Source organism: Erythrolamprus reginae, unplaced genomic scaffold, assembly GCF_031021105.1.
Source record: "Erythrolamprus reginae isolate rEryReg1 unplaced genomic scaffold, rEryReg1.hap1 scaffold_128, whole genome shotgun sequence".
Taxonomy (NCBI): domain Eukaryota; kingdom Metazoa; phylum Chordata; class Lepidosauria; order Squamata; family Dipsadidae; genus Erythrolamprus; species Erythrolamprus reginae.
The window spans coordinates 25,728-53,369 of record NW_027248545.1 but is presented as its reverse complement, the minus strand read 5'-3'; the positions used below and the strand labels follow the sequence as shown (position 1 = coordinate 53,369).

General features: G+C 51.3%; 1 protein-coding gene across 7 annotated transcripts; it reads left to right on the top strand.

The window, feature by feature from the left end:
* On the top strand, positions 1-27,423 carry LOC139155903 (centrosomal protein of 164 kDa-like). 7 transcript variants are annotated; one of them, XR_011557132.1, is made up of 24 exons: positions 1-152; positions 236-347; positions 728-941; positions 1,454-2,920; positions 3,983-4,090; positions 8,479-8,573; positions 10,002-10,187; positions 13,804-14,020; positions 14,625-14,702; positions 15,410-15,541; positions 15,735-15,857; positions 16,900-17,043; positions 17,181-17,264; positions 17,736-17,804; positions 18,616-18,773; positions 19,003-19,132; positions 19,327-19,394; positions 19,608-19,812; positions 20,154-20,261; positions 20,899-21,041; positions 21,624-21,980; positions 22,962-23,028; positions 23,482-23,607; positions 27,250-27,423. XR_011557132.1 is itself a non-coding variant. In XM_070731267.1 (24 exons), the coding sequence occupies exons 1-24, from the start codon at positions 71-73 to the stop codon at positions 27,347-27,349; spliced, it is 4,548 nt and encodes a 1,515-aa protein (XP_070587368.1). In that variant the 5' UTR covers positions 1-70; the 3' UTR covers positions 27,350-27,423. The 7 variants fall into 7 exon arrangements, 5 of the variants coding, with proteins under 5 accessions (XP_070587368.1, XP_070587370.1, XP_070587371.1 ...); XM_070731267.1 differs by having other exon boundaries at positions 20,924-21,041; XM_070731269.1 differs by lacking the exon at positions 27,250-27,423 and adding an exon at positions 26,063-26,861 and having other exon boundaries at positions 20,924-21,041.
* The last annotated feature ends 219 nt before the right edge of the window (positions 27,424-27,642 follow it).

The window sequence follows — 27,642 nt, the reverse complement described above, 5'->3', positions numbered from 1 at the left end:
GGGGCGGGCGTTTTCCGTTGGGGCGGCAGCGGGGCTCGCAGTCCCCCGCTCGGCGCCCGCCCCGCGCACCATGGCCGGCCCCGCCCTGCGCATCGGCGACCAGCTCATCCTGGAGGAGGACTACGACGACAGCTACATCCCCAGCGAGCGCGGTGGGCGCGGGGCGCGGGGCGGGGGGGGTCTGTGCGCCGGTGCCCCCCGCGCGGCCGCTTCAACGGGCTCGTCTCCCCCGCAGAGATCCAGGAGTTCGCCCGCGTGGTGGGCATCGACCCGGAGCACGAGCCGGAGCTGATGTGGCTGGCCCGGGAGGGCATCGTGGCCCCGCTGCCCGCCGAGTGGAAGCCGTGGTGAGTCGCCGCCGCTGCGCCGCCTCCTCTGCCCGGGCGGAGTCTGGCGGCGGGTCCCGGGGCCTGGACAACGGGGACGGCCCGCCCGTCGGGGGCGCAGCTGAGGCGGCGGCGGTTTCCCTCAAGTCCCGCTGGGGCCCAGCTGCTTTCTGGGAGGCGCAGAAAGTGCGTTGCGAGCCTAGTTGGGGTGTGTGTGTGTGTGTGTCCAGCGACGCCCTGGGGGTGGCCAGAAAGGACGGAGCAGAAGAGGAGCCTGAGCAGCCCCGACAGGCGCACCCCCGCACCGCAGGGAGAGCGAGAGTCCTGCCTAGCTCTCTCCTTGGGGAGGGGGGAGGGGGGTCTCCCCAGCGGTTGCTACTTGCACTCTCCCTTCTCCGCAGCCAAGACGTCACTGGCGACATCTACTACTTCAATTTTGCCAATGGCCAGTCGACCTGGGACCATCCGTGTGACGAGCGCTACCGCCAACTTGTGATCCAGGAAAGGGAAAAAATTCTGGAACATGGAGGCCTTAAAAAGAAAGAGAGAAAGAAGAAAAGGGCAGAAAAGAAAAAGGAGAGGAAAGAAAGAGACCCCTGGAAGCAGCATCCCGGGGTGAGCGCTTGAGTGAAAGGTTTCTGTGCTTTCTCCTTTGGCTCTTCACCCCCCCCCCCCCCCATGGCTCAAAGGAGCTGGGCTTTGAATGCACCTTTTCCACTTTCAGTTGGGTTTAGCCCTTTCCTGACATGGCTGGGAAAGCTTTCCTTTTCAAAAATGAAGAATTAAGTGATCACGGAAGAGAACAATAGTCCGTCCCATCCTTGGCACTTGCTCTTCTTTCGTGGGTATTTCTTTCAGTCTCCGGTGCTGAAGATTTGGAAGGGTTTAAACAAATTAGCTGCCTTAAATCCCCCCCTCCCCAAACCGTGTATATCGCAGATATTTGCATTGTTCAAATAGCCGATTGCCATATCTAAGCTGGTATCAAAATTCTGCCTAGCGTCATGGTGGGCTCCGCTGGTAAGGAAGAGCAAGAAATGCCGGCTTGTTTTTCCTTGCGTGGCTCACACAAAAGGAAAGTTAGCTTGTTTACAGAATCGGTCGCCTGATGGTTTTTACCTCCTTAGGAGATGCAGCCAGAGCCAGGGATTCTCCCGTCCACATCCTTTTATCGAGTATCGTCCCCTGTCCTGTATTCGGAGCATGGCAGTCCCGACTTAGAGCAACAGGGCAGCCCGGTCACACAGAACGACTCCTTCCTGAGAAACCCCAAGGGAAAGATTTCGGATGCCGGTGATCTGTCCAGGCTGCTGTCAAGCCCTGCCCCAGGGAAGCTACAACCTCTTCTGCCAGAAAAATCAAACCGGACTCAACAGATCCTTGCAGATGTGGAGAAAATTCTTGGAAGAAACGCATGTTCCAACAGGTCAGACGTTAACCATCAAGCACAACCAGATGCGAATACGGAAATCAGAGGTGCAGCTGCTAGTGGTGTTTTATCAGACTTGGAAGCCGAGGATGTAGATAGCATTCACCTCCTCAAGCCCTTTTTCCAAACCCTGAAGAACCCCTCCCAAACTATAGCAGGTGCGATGACCGTGTTAGCCCTGGGAGGGGTCAAGGAGAAAAGGCTGTTCGTGGAGGGAGAGAAACAAGGACAGGACCTGGCGAAAGGCCACGCAGAGGGAGATGGGCTGGTCAGGAAGGAAGACTTCCTGCTAACGGTTGGGAAGGAAGTGCAGCTTTCTCCCTCTGCTGCTGCTTTTGCGTTGGTCTCATCCAGGACTCTGGAGGGACAAGGTGACATCCGTTATTTTCAAAACGAAGTATCAAGGCCTGTGGAGAGAACAAAGGAGAGCAGGAGGGGGAAAAAGAACAGCCCTTCTGAACAATGCCAGGCCCCAGAGTCCAGCCCGTGGCAGATCGAGGCTCTTGTTCCTCATTCTCAGCTGCAGGGTTCGGTTGAGCTTGGAGCCAAGACGGCAATGACGGAGAGTGAAGTGTCATCTCCTACGCAACTCACAGGGGAGAAAAAAGACGATTCAAAGATAGAATCTGACAGCGGTAATAGCATCAGTGCTGCTAGCAGCTTGTCTGACCACCTTGCTTCTCAAGTCTTGGGGGAAGTAGACAATTTATCCTGGGACTTACAGAGCTCTTGTGAATCTGAGCATCCAACAAAGCCCCTGCCTTCTCCCCAAAGGCCATTTTTGGAAGCCGTAAATAGCCAAGCACAAAGCTCCCCAGACAATCTGTCGGTTAGCGAGTGCTATTCAGAGGATCAGAAGTTCTATCAACATGTCCTCCATATGGTGCAGAAGTCCAGGAGAACAGAATTGGGCGTACTCAAATCTCTGGCGGGTCAGAAGAGCTGCAGCGAAGGGCCTGATTCTGACCAGGCTGCTCAGCCTGATGTTGCTGGAGAGGGAACTACACAAACGGCAGCAGTAGAAGAGAGATTGAAGCCCTGGGAAGAAGGTCAGGCCCTCCTTCTCCAAGACAACCAGGCAGGAGAACAGCTGGTGCCAGAGACGGTTTTGATGGAAGGAGTCTGTCGGGCTGGGCTTTCAAACAACAGAGATGGAATTGAAGAGGTAGGTGGCTGAGCAGACACTTTTCCCCACTGTAAACTATTGCATTAACCAGTTAGGCCAAGAAAGGTGTAACATTCGGTAAGAATCATTCCCTGGATTTGAACCCAGCTTCCTTCCTTGTGCTTATCTTTTTGACTGGCTCCTGAACTGGGGGGAGGAAATAGGAATATCCCCCACTGGATAAGAAAGGAGATGTTTGCATTGTTAAAGTGTTTCAATAATTAAAAAAGGACCCGCTTAAGGTTGGGGAACAGCTGTTAAAACAGTAAAAAAAAAATTAACGTGCACAAGTACAAAGTGATGGCTGCTGGGAAGAAGTCCTGTCCTGATTGCAGACACAGTAAATAGCGAGCAACCAGAGAAAGGATCTCGGGATCCTTGTGGGAAAGACTGGTACATTACGACAGCTGGAAAAAGATTTCATATAAACTGATTGAAATCACTACATTGTTTGTCCTTTAAATTTCAGTGTGCTTTTATATTTGGCAAAGGTGTAGATTACAATTAAAACAGTGGACAAGATTGGAGGGATGGTCAAGATAAAAGCTATATACAGTGTGAATAAAGGTGAGAGAAGACTTGTTTCCTCTCTCGTAATATATATAATGCTACAATCGTCCTGCTGCATTGGGTCAAAGGCAGCAATGTTCCAACGCTTTCCCTGAAAATAAGACCCTCTCTTGTTTTTATTCGGAACCCCGAAATAAGCGCTTGGCCTTATTTGGGGGGGGGGGTGTCTTATTATTTTGGGGCATGTGGAGCAGGACGGGGCTCCTCTTTCCATGTCACCTGGTCTGCAGCTCTGCCCCCCTAAGAGGAAATGGGATTTTGGGGGGAAGACGGTGGTTCCTCCCCATGCTCCTCCTTGAGTCCAGGCTTTCCAAGGGAGTCTCGGGTCCTCCTGGTTATGGGATGTGGCTGTGGCTCTTTCAGCCTAAGAACCAATGGGAGAAGCTTCGTAGCACTAGCCATCTTGAACAATGTGACTGCAAGTGGGACTGGCTTTCTGACTCCTTTTCGCACCTTAACGCACTGATATTTTGATTGGTTTTCCTTTGATAGCCCTGCAGCTGTGGGAAAAATACTTTGGAATCAAATAATGAGAGGGAAAAAGAAACTTGTTTGCCTCACTTGATATCCGATGTGACAGAGAAGGAAGAAGTCGATGAGGTAGTATCTTTTTTTCATCAAACACAATTGATATACAGGTAAAACTCAAAAAATTAGAATGTCGTGCAAAAATTCATTTATTTCAGTAATGCAACTTAAAAGGTGAAACGTAATATATGAGAGAAACTCATTATATGTGAGCCAAGATAGTTCAAGCCGCAATTTGTCATAATTGTGATGATTATGGGGTACGGCTCATGAAAACCCCAAATCCCCCATTTGGGGGAATATTACATGTGATCAATAAAGCAAGGATTGTACATAGAACAATATTGGACCTCTGAAAAGTATAAGCATGTGTAGACTTGGTTTGGGCCCCTTTTGCAGCAAATTCCTGCCTCACTAATTAGGGTTTGCCATGGCACCTCTCAGCCTGTGGCCCTGCTGCTGGGGTGCTATGGAAGACCAGGATGCTTCAATAGCAGCCTTCCGCTCTCCTGCATTGCGCAGTCGCACGTCTCTCACCTTCCTCTTGGCAATGCCCCGTAGACTCTCTAATGGGGTTCAGGTCAGGCGACTTTGCTGGCCAATCAAGGTCAGTAATCCCACGGTCATTGAACCAGGTTTTGGTGCTTTTGGCAGTGTGGGCAGTGGCCAAGTCCTGTTGGAAAATGAAGTCTAATAATCTAATAAATTATCATCATTATTATTATTACTATTGCTATTAAGTCAGCATCCCCATAAAGCTCGTCTGTGGAAGGAAGCATGAAGCGCTCCAAAACCTTCTCTGCTTGTTGCTGGACATGAGGCCGAAGAAGGCCTGAAGGCCGCTATTGAAGCACCCAGGTCTTCCATAACAGGTCCCTAGTGCTAATGCCAAAACTAAGTACTGACCACATATGCATGCTTAAACATTTCAGAGGTCCAATATTGTTCTATGTACGAATCTTGTTTTATTGATTGCATGTAATATTCTAATTTTCTGAGAAGGTGGATGTGGGGTTTTCATGAGCTGTACCCCATAATCATCACATTTATGACAAAACACGGCTTGAACTATCTTGCCTTGCATGTAATGAGTCTCATATATTACGTTTCACCTGTTAAGTTGCATTGCTGAAATAAATGAACTTTTGAACAATATTATAAATTTTACAAGTTTCACCTGTATCTCTGAAAGGGACATATTTTTGTTCATAATGTATCCCAGAAAAATATTTGAAAAATCAGCTCCCAGGTGCAGGGGAGTGAAGTGATATGTCCCTTTAAAAGAAACAGGGCGAGAGTGTGTGTAGTGCGACGGGGGACAATTTCTAGTCCGTCCTAAATGTGTTTTATGTGGTTCAACAACTACAGTTATTGTGGAATGCGGCCACTGCCTGGTGTCATGATGGGCCCTTTGTAGACTTGGTGACAGAATTCCAAAGTCACTGTGCTGCTTACCAGGAGATTTCCAAACCCAATTCAAACTGCTCCTCGTTGTTTTTATAAACTTAAACGGTGTAGCACCAGGAGGCCCCAAGCAGCACCTTCGTGGATCGGCCCACCCAGACCCCCTGGTCCGTAGGTGGACACGGGTGAGGGATAAAGTGAGGAGGAACTGTAAGGAGCAACTGACCTGCTTGAAAGGCATTATTTCCACCTTTCAAATTGCAGCTTCAGGACAACTCAGCGCCTGTGATTCTGTGCTCAAAGCTCCTGCCCGGCACCCTCCCACCGCTGCTGCTGCTGCTTTTTTGGGGGGTGGAGCTGCGCGGGTCTGCGCACCCGTGGTCTCGTCCACTTCCTCAGGGGCAGGAGGAGGAACGCTGGGAATGCCGACTCAGGCCCACAGGGCAGCAGCGGCCGGCTCCACAGATGATGCCGCCTGTGCCGTCGGCCCACCCTCCCAGGTCTCGGAACCCCTTCCTTTCCCACCCGCCTGCGTTTCCTCTCTTCTCTGGCCTTTGGTTTCCAGAATCTTATTCTAGAAAAAGTCCTGGGTGTGCCTGAAATACTTCCAGCCCTAAACAGTCCAAAATTTGGGGTGAACAGAGCCACCATTGAAAGCACTTCGACAGAGGAAGTAAATTGCTGCATTTTAAAAAATCAGTTAGCAACCCATCCCAAAAAAACCCAACAGCTTTTCACATCCGTGACAAAAATTTACACAGGACCCTTTGATAAGAAACTTCTCCAAAGTCTTTTTCAAAGTCCTTGTATATGAAACCACGGAGCTAGGCCTCTTCTTATGTTTGTGGACAGCTCCGCACGCCTGGCTATTGGCTAAACAGGGGACTTTGCAGGGGACGAGAGAGAGAGAGAGCCTCGAAGAAGGGCCCCAGCCACGGGACAGAAATGTCAGGAGGGGGTGAGGAAGGAATTCCCAGACTGCCCCACCTTGGCTCGAGGGTCAAGTGTCGAGGGAGGGGAAAAGGAACTTGGCAGACTTTCAGATTCTGATATTATATCCTCTAACAATGAAATAGAGTGCCAGGAATGCTGTAGTGCAAGTTTTCAGACATGGCCTACCTCAAAGGGCTGTCAGGACTAATCTTTGTGGAATCCATATAGATTTTATTTCCACCAGACTTCTTCATTAAGCTTTTTTCTCAAGAGCAGACATTAAAATAATTTTCTGCATCTTCTTAGTTCCTTTCTTAAAAATCAATGCCGCACGGGCTGCTTCAAGGACTCTCCCTAATTTAAGGGTTACATGTTTTTTCTAAGATGTCAGCAAGTCTGATGGGCAGATGCCACGAGGAGTTAATGATTTGTTATTTTTAATATCTTCAAATAATCTAGAGCAGTGATGGCGCCCCTGTGGCACGTTGCCATAGCTCAGCTCCAGCGTGCCTGCCTGCCTGTGCCTGCCATCGGATTTTTGGCTCGGACAGAGGCTCTGGGAGAGCGTTTTTTGGCTTCCGGAGAACCTGGGGTGGGGGGTGGGGGCTTTCTATCTTCTCCTGGCTCCAGGGAAGCCTTTGGAGGTCTGGTGCACCAGTTGCGACCCTATCTGGACCGGGAGTCACTGCTCACAGTCACTCATGCCCTCATCACCTCGAGGCTCGACTACTGTAACGCTCTCTACATGGGGCTACCTTTGAAAAGTGTTCGGAAACTTCAGATCGTGCAGAATGCAGCTGCGAGAGCAGTCATGGCCTTCCTTAGATATGCCCATGTCACACCAACACTCCGCAGTCTGCATTGGTTGCCGATCAGTCTCCGGTCACAATTCAAAGTGTTGGTTATGACCTATAAAGCCCTTCATGGCACTGGACCAGATTACCTCAGGGACCGCCTTCTGCCGCACGAATCCCAGCGACCAGTTAGGTCCCACAGAGTGGGTCTTCTCCGGGTCCCGTCAACCAAACAATGCCGCTTGGCGGGACCCAGGGGAAGAGCCTTCTCTGTGGTGGCCCCGGCCCTCTGGAACCAACTCCCCCCAGAGATTAGAATTGCCCCCACCCTCCTTGCCTTTCGTAAGCTGCTTAAAACCCACCTCTGTCGCCAGGCATGGGGGAACTGAGATGCTCTTTCCCCCTAGGTCTTTACAATTTATGTATGGTATGTCTGTACGTATGTTTGGTTTTTATATATTAAGGGGTTTTAATTTGCTTTTAGTATTGGATTTTATTGTATATTGTTCATGATTGTTGTTAGCCGCCCCGAGTTTTCGGAGAGGGGCGGCATATAAATCCAATAAAACTTGAAACTTGAAACTTGGAGCCTGGGGAGGGTGAAACACGAGCCCCCTGGGAAAGGGCCTCCGTGGGTGGGGGAAGCTGTTTCTGCCCTCCCCATGGAGATGAATTGTGGGCGTGGGCACTCTTACTCACTCGATAACGCCTGCGCACGCTCTTTCGCCCCCCAAGGCAAAAAGGTTTGCCATCACTGATCTAGAGCATCTTGTCATCTAAATTTGCTCAACCATTCTGGTTCTTCCCTGTGAAAGTCAATCCAAGGTCCATCTACTCAATTCAAACGAGGGATGGAAAACCTAACTGGGTTTCTTAATAATCTCTATATTGTCCTTTTACTCCTTCGTTGTCCAAGTTTAAGGTGTAACATTTCTTCCCAGGTGCATTCCGTACACTTTCCACGCCCTCTCTGTTCTCGTCCTGAGGGGAGCCACATGCTCAGAGGGGCAGTTTTAAAGCTTCCTGCCCACCACTAAAGAGTGGTGCTGCCTCTTCTGGGTCCAGCATTCTTTCCGAGCCTCGGTCATTGTCCTTTTAAATATCCTCCAGACCTTATTGACTTTTTCTTTTAAACCTTTCCACCAGTTCCTTTATTTTTCATTCACTTTTGTTGCACAATGTAAAGTATTGCACACTCCTTTCAATTTTTCACACGCGTCTGTGTTAAGATGACTGTTTCGCGTTGGTTCCACGGTCCATAAAACCTTGCGTCTGATCATGCTGTCGGAGTTAAACCTAGAAAGCCCCCGCCTTTCTTTCCCCTTGCAGGACAAAAGCGGGTTGGTGCAGGAGAAAAAGGAAGGCTTCGGAGGCAGCTTGCAGGAGGAGCAGGACGGAGGCTCTGCTGAGGCAGAAGAGAGGAGGTACCAAAGCCCAGATCCTTTGCAAAAAGCACGGCTGCTGCACCTCCGCTTCCCACGACCCGACTTTCTGCAGGGCTGGCTCCTTTTAATCCCACCAAAGAGGACTGCCACGTGGAGCACGTGGTTGGTGGATTTAAAGGCAAACAGCATCATCTTGGGTTGCTGGGAGCCCCAAATCTGACCAGATCCCTAAGAGAGCACCGTCTCACCAAGGCATTAAACGGAGAACAGGGGCTGTGCATTTCATTTATTTAATGATTTGTTCATCATTATGCTACTGATGTTTACAGTGGGAGAAAGGAAGCTTAAGGCCAAATATGTATAAGTAAAATTTAATTAATTATTAAAAGTTTGCTCAAAAACAAGCATTTTAAACATTTTTTTTAGAAACTGTAGTAAAACAGGTGGGTTTGTTCATCCTAACAAGGCGATTGTATCAGGGACCAGGAGGAGCTGCTGAAAAGGCTCAATTCTTGAATCCCTGCATAACAAGCTGCAGTATCTGTAGGAGTAGATTTTTAAAATGAACTCAATGACTACGATAAAGTGTGAAATACTGTAGAAAAAAGTGGTGTCTTGAGTGCCTTTTAGTGACTTAAGGGTGATAACCAATGCCTGGAGTTTCTCCCAGAGTAATATTTTAGTATAAATGAAATACGTCTTCTTTTGATTCTTTCCAGAGACCAGTTGGCTACGGAATTCTGCAGTAAATAAATACTCTAGACTAGTTTCAAAGGCATCCCCACAAATAATGATTCAGATTCTCCTAAGGTACACCTGTAAATTTTAAACAAGCCAGGAAAACAAAATAAACATATTCACCAAAAGGCGTTTGTGTTGCCCCCTATTAGCCCTTTCCCCACAATAATGTTGGCATCCAGAATCCAGATGAATAAGAAAAATTAAAGCTATGCAAGATACTCTGCATTTAAAGGTGGTCAGAGTATTCATGGAATATGATACTGTTATCTGACCCTGATATTAAGCGGTAAATCTGCTTATTTTCTTCCTTTTCTGAAAGTAGGTATTAAACTAAGCATCTAGGGAAATTCCCTCCCGCAACTGTGCCCCAGGGATTTAGGGGGGGAAAGCCATTTTACACCGCTGCTGCTACCTTAATGGGGAAGGCTACAGCCAGGTGTGCAGTTAGCAGGTGATATTAAAGCCCTTTGCATAGGTTGGAGACGCTCACTGGCTGCAGATTTGCTGCAAGTGACAAGAATACAAGGTGAAAGCAGGTCAGTTGGAAACGATTGTTCAGGCACATTGTTGTGAGCTGGAGAGTATATCAGAATTGAATTGAACTGGTATTTACCTTGCTAAGCGATGAAGAATTGGCCTTAGTAGGCTTCCGTTTGCTAGTGGGTCTTTTCAGGCTTCCGTGGCCCTTTCCAGCAATAACAGGTGCAAACGTGCTTCTCTCAATAGCAGGGGTTTCGAGACTGAGAAGGTTCGTGCTGGGGGGTCAGTGGAGGAAACAACCACAGTGGAGGAAACGAACATGTGTTTGCTGGAAGAAAAACAGATACACGTTCAGAATTTGCAGGAAGAACCGCAACAGCCAGAGGAAGAAGAGACCCAGATGTTACATCAGCAGCAAGAGTCTGCCCTCCGGTGAGTCTCTTTGCACCTCTGCTATGGACACTTGGCTTTTCTCCCCCTGCCCCCCCCCCCCGCCCGCCCCCCAGTGAATGCCAGTAGTGCACATCTTATGTCAGATAGACTTTGCAGTTCCAAAGTTTTAGTGTTTTAACATTCTTTCCTAGAAGGAGGCAAGGACTATTTGTTATAAGATCAAAGAAGCTACTTAATTAGAAACTTTTAGGAAAAGCTGATCCGGTAAAATAATAATTGACTGCCTTTATGCAAATTTATCTGTTCGGTACAGACCACAGCTGTTTGACCCTTGCCTAGGCTACTCATGACTTGTGGATTGGATCGGTACTGATTTGTGTTCTGTGTAGGACTCTGATGCACATCAGCTCCCAACTCCTGCATCGTCTGACCCTCTGGGGGTCATTCTCCTAAATCCTGCTGTGAGCCTCTTTTCTCTCTGAGCCAGAATAACTTACAGAGTCATTTGCTTCTGTGAGTCATGGCTGTTGTCTTTGCATTATAACTGAATGGGCCGTTCGTAGTAGGGGGTTTTCTTCATTTTATTCCCATGAAAGCAGCCCTGCGGTGATCTCTGCAAAGCCTGAATCTCCTTCCACTGAGCGTCCGGTTCCATGCTCCGTGGACTCTCAGTCAGCAGGGATTAAAAGAGAGAGTGCCGGGAAAGGGTTGGAACTCGGACCCAGCCCTCTGCATAGCTCAGGAACTCCTTCCTTCCTTCGGCATCCGGCACAGGTGGCCACGTGGCCTCCTTCTGGGGCAGATTCCCAAGACAAAATCTGTTTGCTCCATTTTACCTCCCGTTTTTCTGATGTCCCGCTAAACCTTGTTCCCACTGTTTTTTGTTCCATCTTTTGGAACGTTGAGTAATTCTGCCTGTCTTCTACACCAGCTCTTCACAGTTTCCTCCATGGTCAACATCCAGTATCTCTTTTCCTCAAAAGTTTATTCTTTCCCAGGTTTTTATCACCTTGGTGGCGTTCCTCTCAATTGATTCCAGTAGATCAATATCCCAGAGCTCTGCTTAAAACATGCTGGCTGAAACTAGACTCATAGGTGCAGACTGATCAATGCCCTGTCTCTGCCCTGCGGTCAGTCAATGACCACTCAGGCTAGGCATAAATCCTCTGAAGGAAACAGCCTCTATGGCATCTATGGAGCCATATCCGAGGTCACGCCCTGCCAGCTCCAGTGGCCAGTCGATTTCGGCCTTCTGGAGAGGAGAGGCCATTTTCACCCTCCCCAGGCCTCCTTCAGGAAAGCCGCCCCCTCCTCCAAACGCTGTGCGCAGCTGCCGAGGCGCGGAGTGCCAGAGCTGGGCTGCCCCGTCAGAGGGAGGAAGCTGGGCGAGGTCAGCCGTTTCCTGGCGTGAGAGCCGAAAGGGCCCAGTGGGGCTGCTAGGAAGGCACCCCACAGGTTGGGGGCTGGGACGCCAACAGGGCTGGAGTCGGTCTGCGAGGGAGGGACAGGCAAACTCCGTTTTGGCTGAAACGACAGATGGTCATTGGGGTCCAGGGGAGGGGGAGCTCGATAAACATGGTGGAGTGCAAAGTCAAGAGCAGGCGGCACAGCGCGCCCCCACCCAGCCCCTGCAACCCCTGCCGCTCTCCCGCCACCGGAGCCGGGGAAGGAGCGGTGGGTGGGGCAGGTGCCGCTGCTGCCCTGGGTGCCTGAGTGGGCTCCCACCCCAAAGGAAGCAGCAGCTGTGGCGGGAAGGGCAAGCGCTACCGTTGGAATCAGTTGGCGTGCCTTTCGTGGAGAGTGGACGTGGCTTCTGTATGGAAAAGCCCCCCGAAGAGCCTGTGCCCCTCAGAGGAAGGTTGGGATGGGCTGCAGGAGCAGCTGCCTCTTAAAACGACGGCGGCCTCTGTTTTTCCTTGTGCTGTTTTTATTGCTTCTTGATATGGTCGACTGACTAATCAATAAACAAATGGAATCAGGAGGGAAAGGACCGGTGACACTGGAAGGCTCCTCAGAGACTTCAGGTTGCACAGTTTAGAATGTCGTGTGTAGAAATGTCACAATTTACTTTGTGCAGTTGACTCTTCGTACTGTTTTCAAGGAATGTTGTCAGGGCCGATCCCAAAACACCTGCAAGACGGACTTTTAAGAATCTTTCTCTAGGGAGCCCTGTTGCCTTTATTCCCTCCTGCCTCTTCCTGACATGGAAGCCATACGCAGCCGGCTTTTGCTGTGGAGGTTCCTACAGACTTTAGCGGTGGTGTCTCTTTTGTTTTTAGGAGCTGGTTTCACAGTCCAACCCACTATCTGTTAGGTCACTGAAAACTGAGTTGGAGACACCTAGGCAGGAAGCGGAGATACGCTTGGGGGCAGAGATCCTAGCAGACCTTCAAAGACTCCCCACAACTCCTGCATTCGGAGATGGGGGCAGGGAAGGAGAAGTCGGCTGATTGAAGTCTGCTTATTGTCCTCTTCAGGGGTGGGGAGATGCGATGGCGGTTATAGGGCTGGGGTCAGCCTTGGGTCTAGGTGAGCCCTGCTGAAGTGGGCATTCTCCATAGTTTGGAACATTTGTGCAGGAGGGGAGAGTCTCGTGGAGGAGATTGCCTTATTCATTCACTCATTCAACTTTTATGCCGCCCTCCTCCTTAGACTCAGGGCGGCTTACAAGATAGAGCCGGGGTGGCGCACCAGGTAGAGTGCTGTACTGCAGGCCACAGAAGCTGACTTGTAGATCTGAAGGTCAGCGGTTCAAATCTCACCACCGGCTCAAGGTTGACTCAGCCTTCCATCCTTCCTAGATGGGTCAAACGGGGACCCGGACTGTGGGGGCAATAGCCTGGCTCTGTGAAAAAGTGCTACTGCTATAACATGTTGTAAGCCGCCCTGAGTCTAAGGAGAAGGGCGGCATAAAAATTGAATAAATAAATAAATAAATGAACATGTTATAGCAATAGCCCTTTTTAACAGAGAATCAGCCTCTTGCCCCCACAGTCCGGGTCCCCATTTGACCCATCTAGGAAGGATGGAAGGCTGAGTCAACCTTGAGCCGGTGGTGAGATTTGAACCGCTGACCTTCAGATCTACAGTCAGCTTCAGTGGCCTGCAGTACAGCACTCTACCTGCTGCGCCACCCCGGCTCTATTTTGCCTTTTGTGTCAAACAAAAGCATTTGGATCTATGGGCAAGACAGGATTCCTTTTGCGGTTTCACCTCACTCAAAAGAGCAAAATCCGGCATTTCTTTAAATTGCACCCAGGGCTTCACGGCCTTCATTCCCCGAGCCCTCTGTGGAGGCTGCCGGTTCGTGAAAGCAGCGCCCTCTGCTGGATCTGGCAGGGAAGCAGGAGCATCATCCCGGCAGAGAAAGAGCTGCAGCAAAGGAGGCTGGAGTCTCTGGGCTTGGGCTCTGTGCACACCTCCCTCCACTAGAGGGTGCTGGAGGTTTCTTGTGAAACTCGGGGGAGAAATCGGGAGGCTCATAGCTGTACCTGGCTTGGTCACCAAGAAGGAGAGAAATAACTGGGTCCTCTGCCCTCGGATTCCAGCTTGGGGTCTTCTTGGCCAAATGCTGCTGGTGCAAGGGGGGCTCCTGGGAGGGGGCTCTGGCGAAAGCCCAGAGGAGCCTCCTTGCCGTCTCTCTCGGTCCTTGCAGGCCGGCACAAGGAGCTGCACTGACCCAGCCGGAAGAGGGGCCGGAGCCCTTTCGGCCACGGGAGGGAGAAGAGCTCAGGGGCCAGAAGCAGCTCCCTCTGGGACAGGTCGGAAAAGAGGCCGGAATGGCCGCGCAGGCTGAAGAGGTGGCGCTGCGGCAGGAGAACCAGAGGGCCCTGGACGAACTGAGGGAGAAGCTGTGCGGAGAAAAGGAGCTGGTGAGCAGCCCCCCCCCACTCCCCCCCAGGGGCTGGGGAATCAGAGGTGCCCCCCCCCCCCCCTCTTACCACCCCCACCCCCACCCCGGGGCACGGCTGGAGCTGCCTGGAAACCGTCTCAAAAGGGGGGAATCGGTCCGTGAAGACACGGGTCAATGAACGGATGGGCCAAAGCCCTTCAGAAAGTTGAGTGCTGGTCTCTTACAGTGTTAGAAGGTTGGGTCCTGATGGGCAGATCCACGTTCAGGTGTTGAATCCTGTCTGGTTCTGGTCTATTATTGCAAAAAGAATTTGGCCGTCAGTGCGAAACCAGTTCCGCTTTGAAATTCTTGCCTGCCAATGAAAATTGAGGGCAGTGTTTCCCAACCGTGGCCACTTGAAGATATTTGGACCTCAACTCCCAGAATTCCTCATCCATCACATGCTGGCCGGGGATTCTGGGAGTTGGAGTCCAGATATCTTCAGGTTGCCAAGGTTGGGAAACACTGGATTAGGGCACAAGTCAGGGAGGAATTGGGGGACCAATGTTTATGGGTCTAGATCAGGGGTATCTGGAAGCTATACGCGGGCCTCTTTACCAGCGGCCCCCTTCGTCCGTTGGCAGGCTCTGCAGGAACTGCAGGCGCGGATGGCAGCAGATCTCCAGCTACAAAAAGCTTCGGCAGCAGAAGAGCACCAGAAGGTGAGGCCCCCAGGCCGGAGGGGTGGGGCAGCCCTGTCCTTGCAGCTGCATTGGGGTCTCCAATGGTCATCCCGGTTTCACAAGCTCTAGAGGGAGATCTCCTTCCTGTGGCCTGCCGCCTGGAGACTCATCTGTGAATTTTTAAGACCCATAGAAGAGTTTTGAGGCCCCTCAGATTTTCTCATTTGATCGCTGTTGGGGTTTTTGTTGGTTGGTTGATGGGTTCGCGTCTGCCTATCGTCTCGCCCCCCACGCCTCACCCCACCCTTGTACGCATTTGTACATGTACGCTGTGTCTCTTGGGTCTGCCTAGTACCAGGGCTGCCTGGTCAGGTGGACTCTGGGATGCTTAGGCTTGGACAGGCGACCTGCAGGGTGCTAAGACGTTCTTGCCAAGCAGATCAATTCTTTTAATCTTAATATCTCACGGTAGAAGAATGTGGGGTTCCCTGGGCATGGCCTTTATTTTGCAAGGAATTGCAAGGGAATAGGCAGAGAGAGCCTCCGTGCAAACCCCTAGGGAGCTCTGTAAGTTCCTCACGCAGGCACAGAAGCTTATTTAAATGGCTTAAATGCTTAATGAAGTACAGCTAGCTTAAGAAAAGCAACTAGTCTCTTCCACCGGCTAGAAAAAAAACTCTAGCGGGCTGCACACCCTACATGTAGGCTGGAGAACTCTGAAGGCTCCTGCTTTGTCTCCTGGCCAGGTTATTCAGACCCTCCGGATGGAAATAACGCAGGCTCAGAGAAGAGAGAAGGCCGAACTCCAGACGGAGCTCGAGTGCATGGAGCGAAACGTCCGGCAAAAGAGACATCAGATGGCAGAGTATGAGCAGGAGGTAACGAGGAAAGGGACACGCTTCTTATGTGTGTGCCTCGCCCAGTGGCTCCGTATGTAAACTTTAAATAGTAGCGGGAAGAGGACAGAGCTCTGGGGCACGCCACAAAGCAGGGGCCCTTTTGTGTCATCAGTGCGTGAGGATGGCGCGGGAATAACAGCCCTGTAACCTGGAGGCCTTTCCCCAACTGCAGCTCAGCGACCTCCTGAAAGAGAAGCGTCGCGAGGTCGAGCGAGAACACGCCAGAGAGCTGGGGGAAATGCAGAAGACCCACCAGGAGAATCTGGCCAGGATTCAGGGGCAGCACGAGGAGAAGGTAAGGCCCAGCCAAGGGTCCAGGAGGTGGACGGAGGAAGAGGTGGGGCTCTTTTATATATTTATCTGACTGTCGTCGGACTTTCATGACACTGAATTCTATATAAGACTCTGAGCTGTTGACAACAGAGCATCCAAAATAACATCTGGTGGAGTAATAATAAAATTCGGCATAAAACATTTGTTAATATCCACTGTGCGCAAAATAATAGATATCGGCCTAGTGGTTAAGGCACCAAGTTAGGCAGTGGGAGAGGTGAGTCCAGGTGGGAGGCGTGGGGCCAGTCCCCTTCTCTCAGCCCAGCCCACCTGGCTGAGCTCAGGGTTGGGGGAAACAGGAGGAGGAAGCTGCGTTGGGGGCGTCTTGAGTTGTTTATAAAAACAAGAACGGCAGAATACAAATACATAACAGTTTTTCATATCTTTATCCTACCTGACCTGCAAGACCTGGGGAGCATAAAATTAAGAAACCCATGAAATAATACTATTAATAATGTGCCAGAATCCTTAAAAACATTTTTTTAAAATTATTATTATTATTATTATTATTATTATTATTATTATTATTATTATTATTATTAAAAGGGTATCTGTACGTATGTAGCCACTTCACTAAATCACCCTTTCCCTGAGACTCTCTAAACCCGTGGACACAGCCACGTTTTAAGGGAATTTGGAAGGACGGGGAGAAAGTTTCAGGAAAGACACCTCTGCACCTGGCAATTCCCGCCGTGCTTGGGGCTCAGCCCTCGGCCTCTCAGCTCATCTTAGGAAGGGAAGTCCCAGGCGGTTTTTCTCAGGTCAGCGCCAGGCTGGCTTCTGGGCCTGTGGACGCGGCCCCAAGGAAAGAAGGGGCGGCCCAGAAAGGGGCTCCCGCATCCTGCAGCCCCCGTCCCTCCTGGGGTTCTCCAGAGGTGGCCCCATGCAGACCCCGCCGATTGCCGCCATCCACAGGGGAGGGGGTGGGGTGGGGTGATGAAGTCTGGGGGCGGGGGGGTTGCTTCCCTCCCTCGCCTCGGGTCAATTTCTTGTGCCCCCGGCAGGAGAAGACGCAGACGGCCGAGCTGGCGGCAGGGCTGCAAGACGAGCTGAAGCGCCTGGCGCTGCTCCACCAGGCCCAGCAGGAGGCCCTGCGCAAGACCCACGCGGCGGAGGCGAAGGAGCTGCGGCAGAAACGGCAGAAGCAGGTGGGGAGGGGCTGGCTCCGGCAGACCCCCGGAAGGGCTCCCTCGAAAGCCGGGTGCTGCCCCCTCCGGCGCCTTCCTCCCCGTAAACCGGGCCTGGCGGAGAGGCCAAAGCGCCCCTCTCGGCTTCCTTCCCGCAGGAGAAGGCGGCTCAGGACGCGGAGCTGGAGCTGGAGCTGCGAGCGAAAGACGCCCAGACAAAGGCAGCTCAGCTGTGCGCCCAGGTGAGCGCACGGACGCGCAACGGTGCAGCTCATCAGGCCAGTGGGGGAGGCGCCACCCGGGCCCCTCGGACTCTCAGTCAGCGCATGACACAGATCCCCACGCGCATCTTTTGGGAGGAGGGGGAGGGGGAGGAGACCTTCCTGGAAAAAACCTGCATGACCCGAATGCCGTCTCCACTGTTTTTTGTTGGCTGGTCGGTTTCCCCTCTAGAAGAAGGACCTGGTTGGCCCAGCTCTGGCGTAGAACCGCCTGCGCAGAGCCTGAGCCGGAACCGAAGCAGCTCTGGGCCTTTCTCAGCCTCTGGTGTCCTTCTGAATGGTCCACGGGCCACTTCTGGCCTCTCGGTGCCCTGGCACATACGCGGAGGGCTGCCAGCGAGCCCAGTTTCGTGGCCCTCTTAAATCTTGGCCCCGCGGGAGGAATTTTGTGGCCTTCCCAGCTGGCTCCGATCTCTCCTCCTTCACGTGCAGGAGGCGGCCTGGGAGAAGAGGAGGCAGAGGATCCTGGCGGAGGAGGAGCAGCTGGCAGGAGAAAGACACGTAGGCACTGGCAGACTCCCCTCGTTCATTCAGCTTCCATGCCAGCCAAAGCCCTGGGACTCGCGGTGGCCTCACACAATACATAAGGCAACTCCATGGATTAAAAAAAAAGACATTTGTTAGATCCTAAAAAACAGTCAAACCTCATTATAAAACCCAACCTTCTACAATCCCAATTCGGCTGTGAGCAGATGTTTCCGTTCGTGGCCCCCAGGCCTGCCGGCAGGGTGACAGCAGTGCAGACATCGGAGGGGTCCCTAGAGCCGGGGCAGCCACAGAGAAGGCCCTCACCCACCATCCCGCAAGCCTACGCTGCTTAGCCAGCACAGGACCTGGAGGAGCCCTGTTGGTTTCCAGGAGGCAGGTGGCAGGGGATGGCCCCATAGGTAGCCTGGCCCTAAGCCGTGTAGGGCTTTATGGGTGATAGCCAACACCTTGGATTGTGACTGGAGACTCTGTGGCTGCCAGTGCAGCGCGCGGAGTGTTGGTGTTATACGGGTGCACCTAGGTAACACCCATGACAGCTCGCGCGTTCTGCAGTCTCCAAACATTCTTCAAGGGTGGCCCCATGAAGAGGCCTGCTGGAAGTCGGGGGGCTGCAGAGAGGCCTGTGTGCATGCGCGTGGGGAGGGGGGTGATGGTGGCAGCATGGGGGTGGGGGCTGTCTGCGTGCACAGGGCATTGCACTATGGGGGTGGACGTGTGTGCCTGCTTTTGGCAACTAAGATTTTCACCATCCCTCTCTCTCTCTCTCACACACACACACACACCTTGTTTTTGTTTGATTTTGTGTCACCCCCCCCTCCTCCAGGAAGCTGCTCTGGCCGCCCACTCCCGCCTGGAGGAGGCCCGGACAGCGCGGGAGCACCTGGAAGAGGCTGTGGCCGAGCTCCAGGACCAGAAGCGGCACTGGGAGTCCCAGGTGGGGCTGCTGCGCATGCAGAGCCAGCAGCTGGAGGCGCATGCCAGGTGAGGGCCCTGGGCGGTGTGGCAGGAAGCCAGGTGACCCACGCGTGCAGAGCTATGCCGGCGACGGGTGGAGAATGTTCTCAGGATCTGGGGAAAACGGGGAGCTGCCTGGCGCACTGGCCGCATTTCCCAACTTTCCAAATGCCCCACAAGGATTGGGCCCCTTCCTGAAGGAGCGGGTCTGGGGCGGCCTCTGACTTCTCCCTTGCCCCCCCCTGTCCCATGCCAGCGAGCTGGAAGAGGCCATCCGCACCAAGCAGGAGCTGCTGAAGGGGCTGGAGAAGGAAGGGGGCGAAGCGAAGGGGGAGGAGGAGGAGGCGGCGCTCCGAGTGGAAGAGCTGCGAGGCGATGGCCCAGAGGTCAGTGGGGATGCAGTGGGGAAGGAAATGGACATGACAGGGAGCATATAGCTCGAGAAAAGCAATACACTGCATATCGCAGCATGTCATTCAAATAGTTTTTTGGCAGCATTCTTATTAAATGCCTTCAATGTGCCTTCAAATCAGTGTCTGGTTTGGTTCTCACTTAACGTTAAAATGGTTTAATCCTAAAGCCTTCGTCCAGAGAAACGACACCCGAAAGGCCAAAACACAGTGAAGAAAGCAGCCTCTTCCTGAACCAGTAAGTGGAAAAAAAAGTCCCTGGCACGTGTGGGCTGAACTCGGTGGGCTTTGGCAGCTGGTAGGAGGGATAGGACAGAGGGGTCCAGAGGCGGCTTGGCCTGTTTACAAGCTCAGATTCTCTTTCTTTCTTTCTTTCTTTCTTTCTTTCTTTCTTTCTTTCTTTCTTTCTTTCTTTCTTTCTTCCTCTTTCTTTCCCTCCCTGTTCTTGCAGAGTGTGGCACTACATTTCCTCGGAGGGAGCTTCCCTGAAAAGAGCAAAGGAATTCTTGGTGTGCCAGACTCGTTCCCTGAGGAAACGGCGGACCGCCTTGAGAGCAGCAAAGCAGCATTGGTATAGTGGTCTGCAGGGAATGGCCACCGCGCCAGACTCCGGCCACTCCCAGGTGCTGGAGGGAGTGCAGAGGAACCTGGCAGAGGTGAGCTAGTCAAAGCAAGGCAGCGCTTGGAGCCCTCAGCCTGGGCTGAACTTTACGGCAACTCGCCCAGCTGGTCCTGCCTTGGTTTCGTGCTTGGAGAAGGAGGGGGGAGGGGGAGAGAGCAGCTAGAAGCTTCCGTTGGGGTTGAGAGTGCCAGCCCGGCTGCGGTTTGGCAGCTGGGCAAGAGGCCGTGCAGCGAGGGAGGGAGGGCGGCCCCTTCGTCCCCCTGCCAGCCGCTTCCCACCCCTCTCCCTGCAACCCCGGCGGCAGCTCAGATGAATCGGCCCACGCTCCTTGTTTAGTGGCCCGTGTGACCACAGCACGGCTCTCTTTCCCGCTAGGAAGGGAGGCAGCTGGACGAGATGAAGTCCGCCATGCGGAAAGGGCAGGAGCTGCTGCAGAAGAAGGAAGAGCGGCTCGGCCAGCTGGAGTCCTCTGTCCTGGAAGAGGTAGCTGCCCTCTCGGAGCCAGCCAGGAGCGCCAGGACGGCTTCGGCCGCTCTTATTGGCCTGCACACCAGGGTGCTGGGAGCTGTCGCTGTCATGTCATCGGGCGGTCATTCTGCCTATTCAAAACCGATTGAGATCTGACCATGAAGGGGGGTTTTTAGAAGACGGTGCTGCGCAAGGTGACTCTGGCCAAATGGGCATCATGCTAATTGTGGACACTTGGCTCAACTGCTGGTTTTGGCCAAGCCAAAGAAACTGAGCAAGCTGGCCGCTTATATTTATTTTCTCTGAGACGCAGCCGCCAGGAAAGCCCCTTGGTCAACACTTGCTATGATTCTGCATTTCGACCACACTTGGTTGCCACGAAAAACAGGGGGAGGGGTTTGGTCATTGGGGAGGGGGGGGGAGAGTGCAGTGGGATACGTTTTGTTTTCCTAGAAACCAGGAGCAGACCGTTAGAAGTTGCGTTCCATAAATGTGATGTGGGTCTGAAGATGCGTCCACCTGGCGGTTATGGACACTAGGGCCATCTTCCTTTGCTTTTCCTTTGATGGCTTTCAGTTCTGATTTTTGATAAATTCACTTTTGGAACCTAAAATGGACCCTGAGTTTTATTTTTCTTAAATTCTGACCGTAGCCGTTGACCCCTTCTTCTCTGCCAGTTTTCTGATGAAGATACAATCAAAGGAGCAGGTGGCAAGAAAATGGTGACCTTTGACCTCAGTGACTCTGAAGACACAAGCAGCAGCCTGACGAGTGCCGATCGGTCCCTTCCCAAAAGTGAGTGTTTGGGTGGATGCGAAGACGCCCACTTTTGGTGGAAACACTTTCATCCCCATTGAAGCACCGCTAGTCGGCAGCTGCGGCTGAGAATTCTGGCCGCGCATTTGGAAAGTTTGGAGAAAGGCGGCCTGGGTGGGACCACTGTTCCCAGCGCTCCACTTTTCCTCCTTGGCCGAAAGGCGACGTGGGTCTCCTGACACAGGCCACATGTGCTGTTATAGAATAAATGTCTAAACTGTCCCACCTCCCTTGACACAGTCATCTTAATACACATTCTTCCAAATAAACAATGAAAACAATACCGTCGGACTCTGATCTTGGCAACTTTATGACTTGTGGACTTCAACTCCCAGAATTCCTCAGCATGTGATGGCTGAGGAATTCTGGGAGTTAAGTCCACAGGTTGGAGACCTCTGTTCTAGAAGGCCATTGCCCCCTCTCCGCCCCCCAATATAGGCTGCTTTTAATTCTGAATTGTGGCTGGATTTCAGTTTTCTAGGTTCAGGGCTCTACGACCTCTCTATTTTTTGCCCAGTAAATAATCAACAGTTCTTTCCCGCCATGCCCTCCCTTTCGCAGCGGCTGACTTGAAACCAGATGTCCAGTTTCCTCCCTTTGACAAGATCCAGTATTTGACTCAGTCACTGCAACGCATCACCAGTGACCTGAACTGTGTCCTTCACCTCCTGAGCACCTTCAGCAGCCAGCAGACTCTCTTCGCCTCCGCCCCAGGCCGGCCACTGGCTCCGCTGGTCAGGGAGGGAGTTCCTCTGACCGCTTATACTTCCCTGGCACGTGCCTATTCGGCCACCTCGTTTGGACCTTCCGCCGGACTTCAGTCACTCTGGTGCAATTCCAGTCCCGGTTCTGCTGCTGCTGCGAGCAGGCAGTCTGTGGACAATATGTTGATGGAGAAATGGCGCAAGTATTTCCCAGGTGAGGGTGGATGCTTGAGCTGCTCCTTTGTTTGTCCCCGAGCCCCATAACTGAGCTTACCTGCTTGTTTTGATGGAGCCAGTGGCTAGAGCTTGTTTTTTTCTCCCGCCTTTCCTTCACCAAAGATGAGGCCTGATTGGTAGACTCCAGAAATAGGATTTGGCTCATCCCGAGTCAGTGTGACACCATATTTTGCAGCTGTGCAAATTTGCCATGTTTGAGACTTCCTTTCCAAGTGGGGGTGTGTGTGTGAGGTTTCCTCCTTTGGGGTTTTTTGTTTTCTGTCCCAAGAGCCTCCTGAGCATTTTATAAAAACCGTGTTCCCAGAAGTAGCTTTTATCGCCCAGGGGATTTTCATCCAATGAGAAATAAAATAACCTCCCAGAACTGACCCAAGCTCTGCAAGTGGGAGGCATTTAAGACTGAATTGCCTGATGGTGTAGAATCGCCTCCGTCAAGGGGTGCGCACAGCAGTCGTTGCTCACAGCCATTGACGCTCGCGCTCTGGTGTAGAGATCTTTTGTATGGATGGGTTGGTTGGCTGAACTTGTTGCAATGATTCTTCCTCTGAGAAGAAGCTGAGGATTTATTTAAATGTCAAGCGTGTTCTATTTATTCACTAGTCAGCGATCCATTTCCTTCCCTGATCGATGACTGATCTAAATTTAAGGACATGAACTATATGATGTAACAATAGTAAAGAAAACATTTTAGCTATTGAAAAGATTTTCCTAAAAGGACTCTTTGAAGAACGTTCAATTAATTTGTTTTTTGTTCACGTGGAGTTTGGGGGACGGAAGCATTAAAAAAAATCCACCCAGTTCCTGGAGACTAGTTTGGAATAAGTAATACGATTTATTAGAAATGTTTAGAAAAATCCAAAGCTCTTGGACTGGATTGATGTCTGAATGAAAAATAGGATTTGCCTTTGGCCTCTGTATGGTTCTAATAATGGAAACCTCTCTGTTGTTTTCTCTTCAGGGACGTTTCCATGGCCCTGTGGGGGCCTCGGTGCTCAGGATGACAAGCTGGACTCCTTAATAACCAGGTAAGGAACCTTCTCACGCCCGGGCTGATCGGTCAGGTGAGATCGTCGGGTCTTGCCTTGCAGCATTAGCTAGGTCAGCTGGCACAGAGCAAAATATCTCCCGGGGAGCGTTTCAGAGGAGAGAGGAGAAGGGCTCTTGTCCTCAGATCTGAGGAAGCCAGCAGGGCATTCTCGAGGGCAGGGGTGCATCATGTGCAGGCCCACGCCTACCCCGGCCCCACTAAGGCAGGAAGCGCCACAATACACCACGTGATGCAATTGGGTTTGACACCATTGCTCTCTCTCTCTCGTGACATCAATGGTGCTCTCTGTAGGGCAACACAGGGCTCCTGGGGTCTCCTTGGCCTTCGCCTGGCCCGGTCCAGGTTGTGGCCTGAAGGCAACCAATTTGCCTGCTGCATGCATGATCTCTTTTTCTCTGGGTGAGTCTCCCCACCTCCTGCTTCCCAACAGCGAGCAAGTCTGCCTGTTCCAGCACCCTCATTTTCAGGGCTCCAGGGCTGAGGAGAAGGCCAACGTCCAGCATATGGTCAATGCCAATAAGAAGTGGCTGGAGAGCTTCAAGTATGATTGCAAAAGGTATCCTTTGGTCCCGTCTAAGCCTCGTAGCGGTCAACTGGCCTCTCCCCCCGCAGCCAACTCTCAAAAAGGCGCCGAGATTGAGAGGCACTGAAAACAATAAGCTGCATCTATAGTGGACAAGAGCCGTAGAACTCATCTGCGTTACAGGCAGGACAGGGGTGTAGAACCCAGCGGTGGGCCTTGCCTGGCAGGGAGACGGTGTCTGGCCCTTGTTTTCAATCAGATTTCAGGTTTCTCATTAAACTGTACGTAACACAGCTGCGCATCCTTCCCTCCTCTCACAGCCCTGTAGTTATGTGAAAAAATAAGCAAACCCCACCAAATGTTTTAACTTTTTCAACATAGTTCAACCTGTAGATATTTGATCAGCAGTAATGATAATAGAGGATCTAATATACATGCATCAGTTGCATTTTAACCTCCTTTGTGTAATTTAAATAAACATAATTGCAAATTTTCCATGTGCAAAATTAAACATACCCTTTTTTAAAAAAATGTGGATTTTATCAATACATTATCTTGACTACAACAACATGTAAAGATAAAGGTGATGTAGTTGAACAAAGAAACAATGAAAATTTGACTTTGCAGGCAATTATTTATCCAAAAATTAAAAGAGTTCCTTCAGTGGAAATGGCAAGAGCCTCCTTGGTTCCATAGTGGATGTTCTTCCTCTTGGCAAAAAGAACCTCAAGCCTCTGTCCGTTGGGCCTGGTCTTTGACTTGGCCATTCCAGAAGGCTCAATTTCTAGGTTCGTTTGGGGTTTCTGACCATGCTGATTTCCCAATAGGGCAGATAGGATGGGTGGGAGGACCCTAGTCGGTTTGCGTCAGGTAAATCCTGATGTTTTTGGGAGAGTCACATTAATTCAGATTCTCTGAATCTTCCTAATTAAATGTACAGTGGGGGGGGGGGAGTATTTAGCCCGACACCAGTTGTGTAAGTTCTCCCACTTAAAAAGATGAGAGAGGCCTATAATTGACATCATAAGTAGACCTCAACCATGAGAGACAACATGGGAAAACACATCCAGAAAATCACATTGTCTGATTTTTAACAAATATATTTGCAAATTATGGTGGGAAATAAGTATTTGGCCACCTACAAAGCAGCAAGATTTCTGGCTCTCACAGACCTGTGACTTCTTCTTTAAGAGGCTCCTCTGCCCTCCACTCATTACCTGTAGTAAGGGCACCTGTTTGAACGTGTTATCAGTATAAAAGTCACCTGTCCACAACCTCAAACAGTGCACTCCAAACTCCACTGTGGTGAAGACCGAAGAGCTTTTGAAGGACACCAGAAACAGAATTGTAGCCCTGCACCAGACTGGGAAGACTGAATCTGCAATAGGCAGCAGCTTGGTGTAAAGAAATCAACTCTGGAAGCAATAATTAATAATAACAATAACAACAACAACTACCATAATAATTCATTTATTTATTTATTAGATTTGTATGACACCCCTCTCCGTAGACTCGGGGCGGCTAACAACAGTAAAAAACAATATAAACAAATATAATATTAAAAAGTAGTTTAAAAACCCCAATTTAAGAAACCAATCATACATACAAACATACCATGCATAAATTTTGTAAGCCTAGGGGGAAGGGAATATCTCAATTCCCCCATGCCTGACCACAGAGGTGGGTTTTAAGGAGCTTACGAAAAGCAAGGAGGGTGGGGGCAACTCTGATATCTGGGGGGAGTTGGTTCCAGAGGGTCGGGGCCGCCACAGAGAAGGCTGCTCCCCTTGGTCCCGCCAGACGACATTGTTTAGTCGACAGGACCCGGAGAAGGCCAACTCTGTGGGACCTAACTGGTTGCTGGGATTCGTGCGGCAGAAGATGGTCCCGGAGATATTCTGGTCCGATGCCATGAAGGGCTTTGTAGGTCATAACCAACACTTTGAATTGTGACCGGAAACCGATCGGCAACCAGTGCAGACTGCGGAGTGTTTGTGTAACATGGGCATATTTGGGAAAGCCCATGATTGCTCTTGCAGCTGCATTCTGCACGATCTGAAGTTTCCGAACACTCTTCAAAGGTCGCCCCATGTAGAGAGCATTACAGTAGTCGAGGTGATGAGGGCATGAGTGACTGTGAGCAGTGAGTCCCGGTCCAAATAGGGCCGCAAATGGTGCACCAGGTGAACCTGGGCAAACGCCCCCCTCACCACAGCTGAAAGATGATTCTCTAATGTGAGCTGTGGATCGAGGAGGACGCCCAAGTTGCGGACCCTCTCTGAGGGGGTCAATGATTCTCCCCCCCAGGGTGATGCATGGACAGATGGGTTTGTCCTTGGGAGGCAAAACGCACAGCCACTGCGTCTTATCCGGGTTGAGTTTGAGTCTGTTGACACCATCCAGACCCCAACAACTCCAGACACCGGCACATCACTTCCACTGCTTCACTGACCGGATTTGTATGCCGCCCCCCTCTCTCTTTTATTAGAAAATAAAAGACATACAAGACCACTGATAATCTCCCTTGATCTGGGACTACACGCAAGATCACAAGAACGGTGAGCAAACACCCCAGACCCACACGGGGGAACCTAGTGAATGACCTGCAGAGAGGTGGGACCAGTCTTAACAAAGGCTACCATCAGTGACACACCAGGGACTCAGATCCTGCAGTGCCAGACGTGTCCCCCTGCTTAAGCCAGTACATGTCGGGGCCGTCTGAAGTTTGCTAGAAGGCATTTGGATGACCCAGAAGAGTATTGGGCGAATGTCACGTGGTCAGATGAAACCCAAGTAGAACTGTTTGGTGGAAACACAACTCCTCGTGTTTGGAGGAGGAAGAATGCGGAGCTGCATCCAAAGGACACCACACCCCCTGTGAGGCATGGGGGTGGCAACATCATGCTTTGGGGCTGTTTCTCTGCAGAGGGACCAGGACGACTGACCCGTGTGCATGAAAGAATGAATGGGGCCACGTATCGTGAGATTTTGAGTGCAAACCTCCTTCCATCAGCAAGGGCCCTGAAGATGGAACCTGGCTGGGCCTTTCAGCATGGCAATGACCCCAAGCACACCGCCAGGGCAACGGAGGAGTGGCTTCGTAAGAAGCACGTCCTGGGGCTGGAGTGGCCTAGCCGGTCTCCAGACCTCAACCCTATAGAAAACCTTTGGGAGGGAGTTGAAAGCCCGTGTTGCGCAGCGACTGCCCCAAAACCTGACTGCTCTAGAGGAGGTCTGCATGGAGGAACGGGCCAACATACCAGCAACAGTGTGTGCCAACGTTGTGAAGACTCACAGACAATGTTTGACCTCTTTCATTGCCCACAAAGGACAATATAACAAAGTATTGAGATGAACTTTTGTTATTGACCAAATACTTATTTCCCACCATAATTTGCAAATAAATTTGTTAACAATCAGACAATGTGATTTTCTGGATGTGTTTTCTCATGTTGTCTCTCATGGTTGAGGTCTACCTATGATGTCAATTACAGGCCTCTCATCTTTTTAAGTGGGAGAACTTGCACAACTGGTGTCGGGCTAAATACCCCCCCTTACTATCTCTATGGTCAGCTGCATGGCCATAGGAAACTCTTCCAGGTCTGGCTGTGGCTCGTGGGTCTTTCCAGTTTGTGTTGCCATGTTCTCCTCCTTTTCCTTCACTCCCGTGGCCAGCTCTTTCGTGGCGAGTCCTCCGCATCCCTCCAGCGGTGGCTCCAGTCTGCTGCAGCTTGGCTTGGATGACAACAATGAGATCAAGATCTACCACTTCTAGATGGACAAAATTTCTGCTTATCTGCAAAAAGCTTATCAACCTGTCCAACAGCAATATATATTATTATCTCTGTACTCGACGGCCTCCACTTGTTTCCTTGGATCGCAGCCATCAGAGAAGATTCTTAGCTAGATTTCTCTTGGGGAGTGAATTCAAGCCTTCCTGTAGATTCTCCGCCCCAGAGAAAGAAGCGTGTGCTGAATGGAGAAAGGTGGCTGGTGGGTTACCTGTCCATACTTGGGGAACCAGAGGGGGGAAAGGGCCAGCTGAAGCCCCTGGGCCTTCCCCTGTCT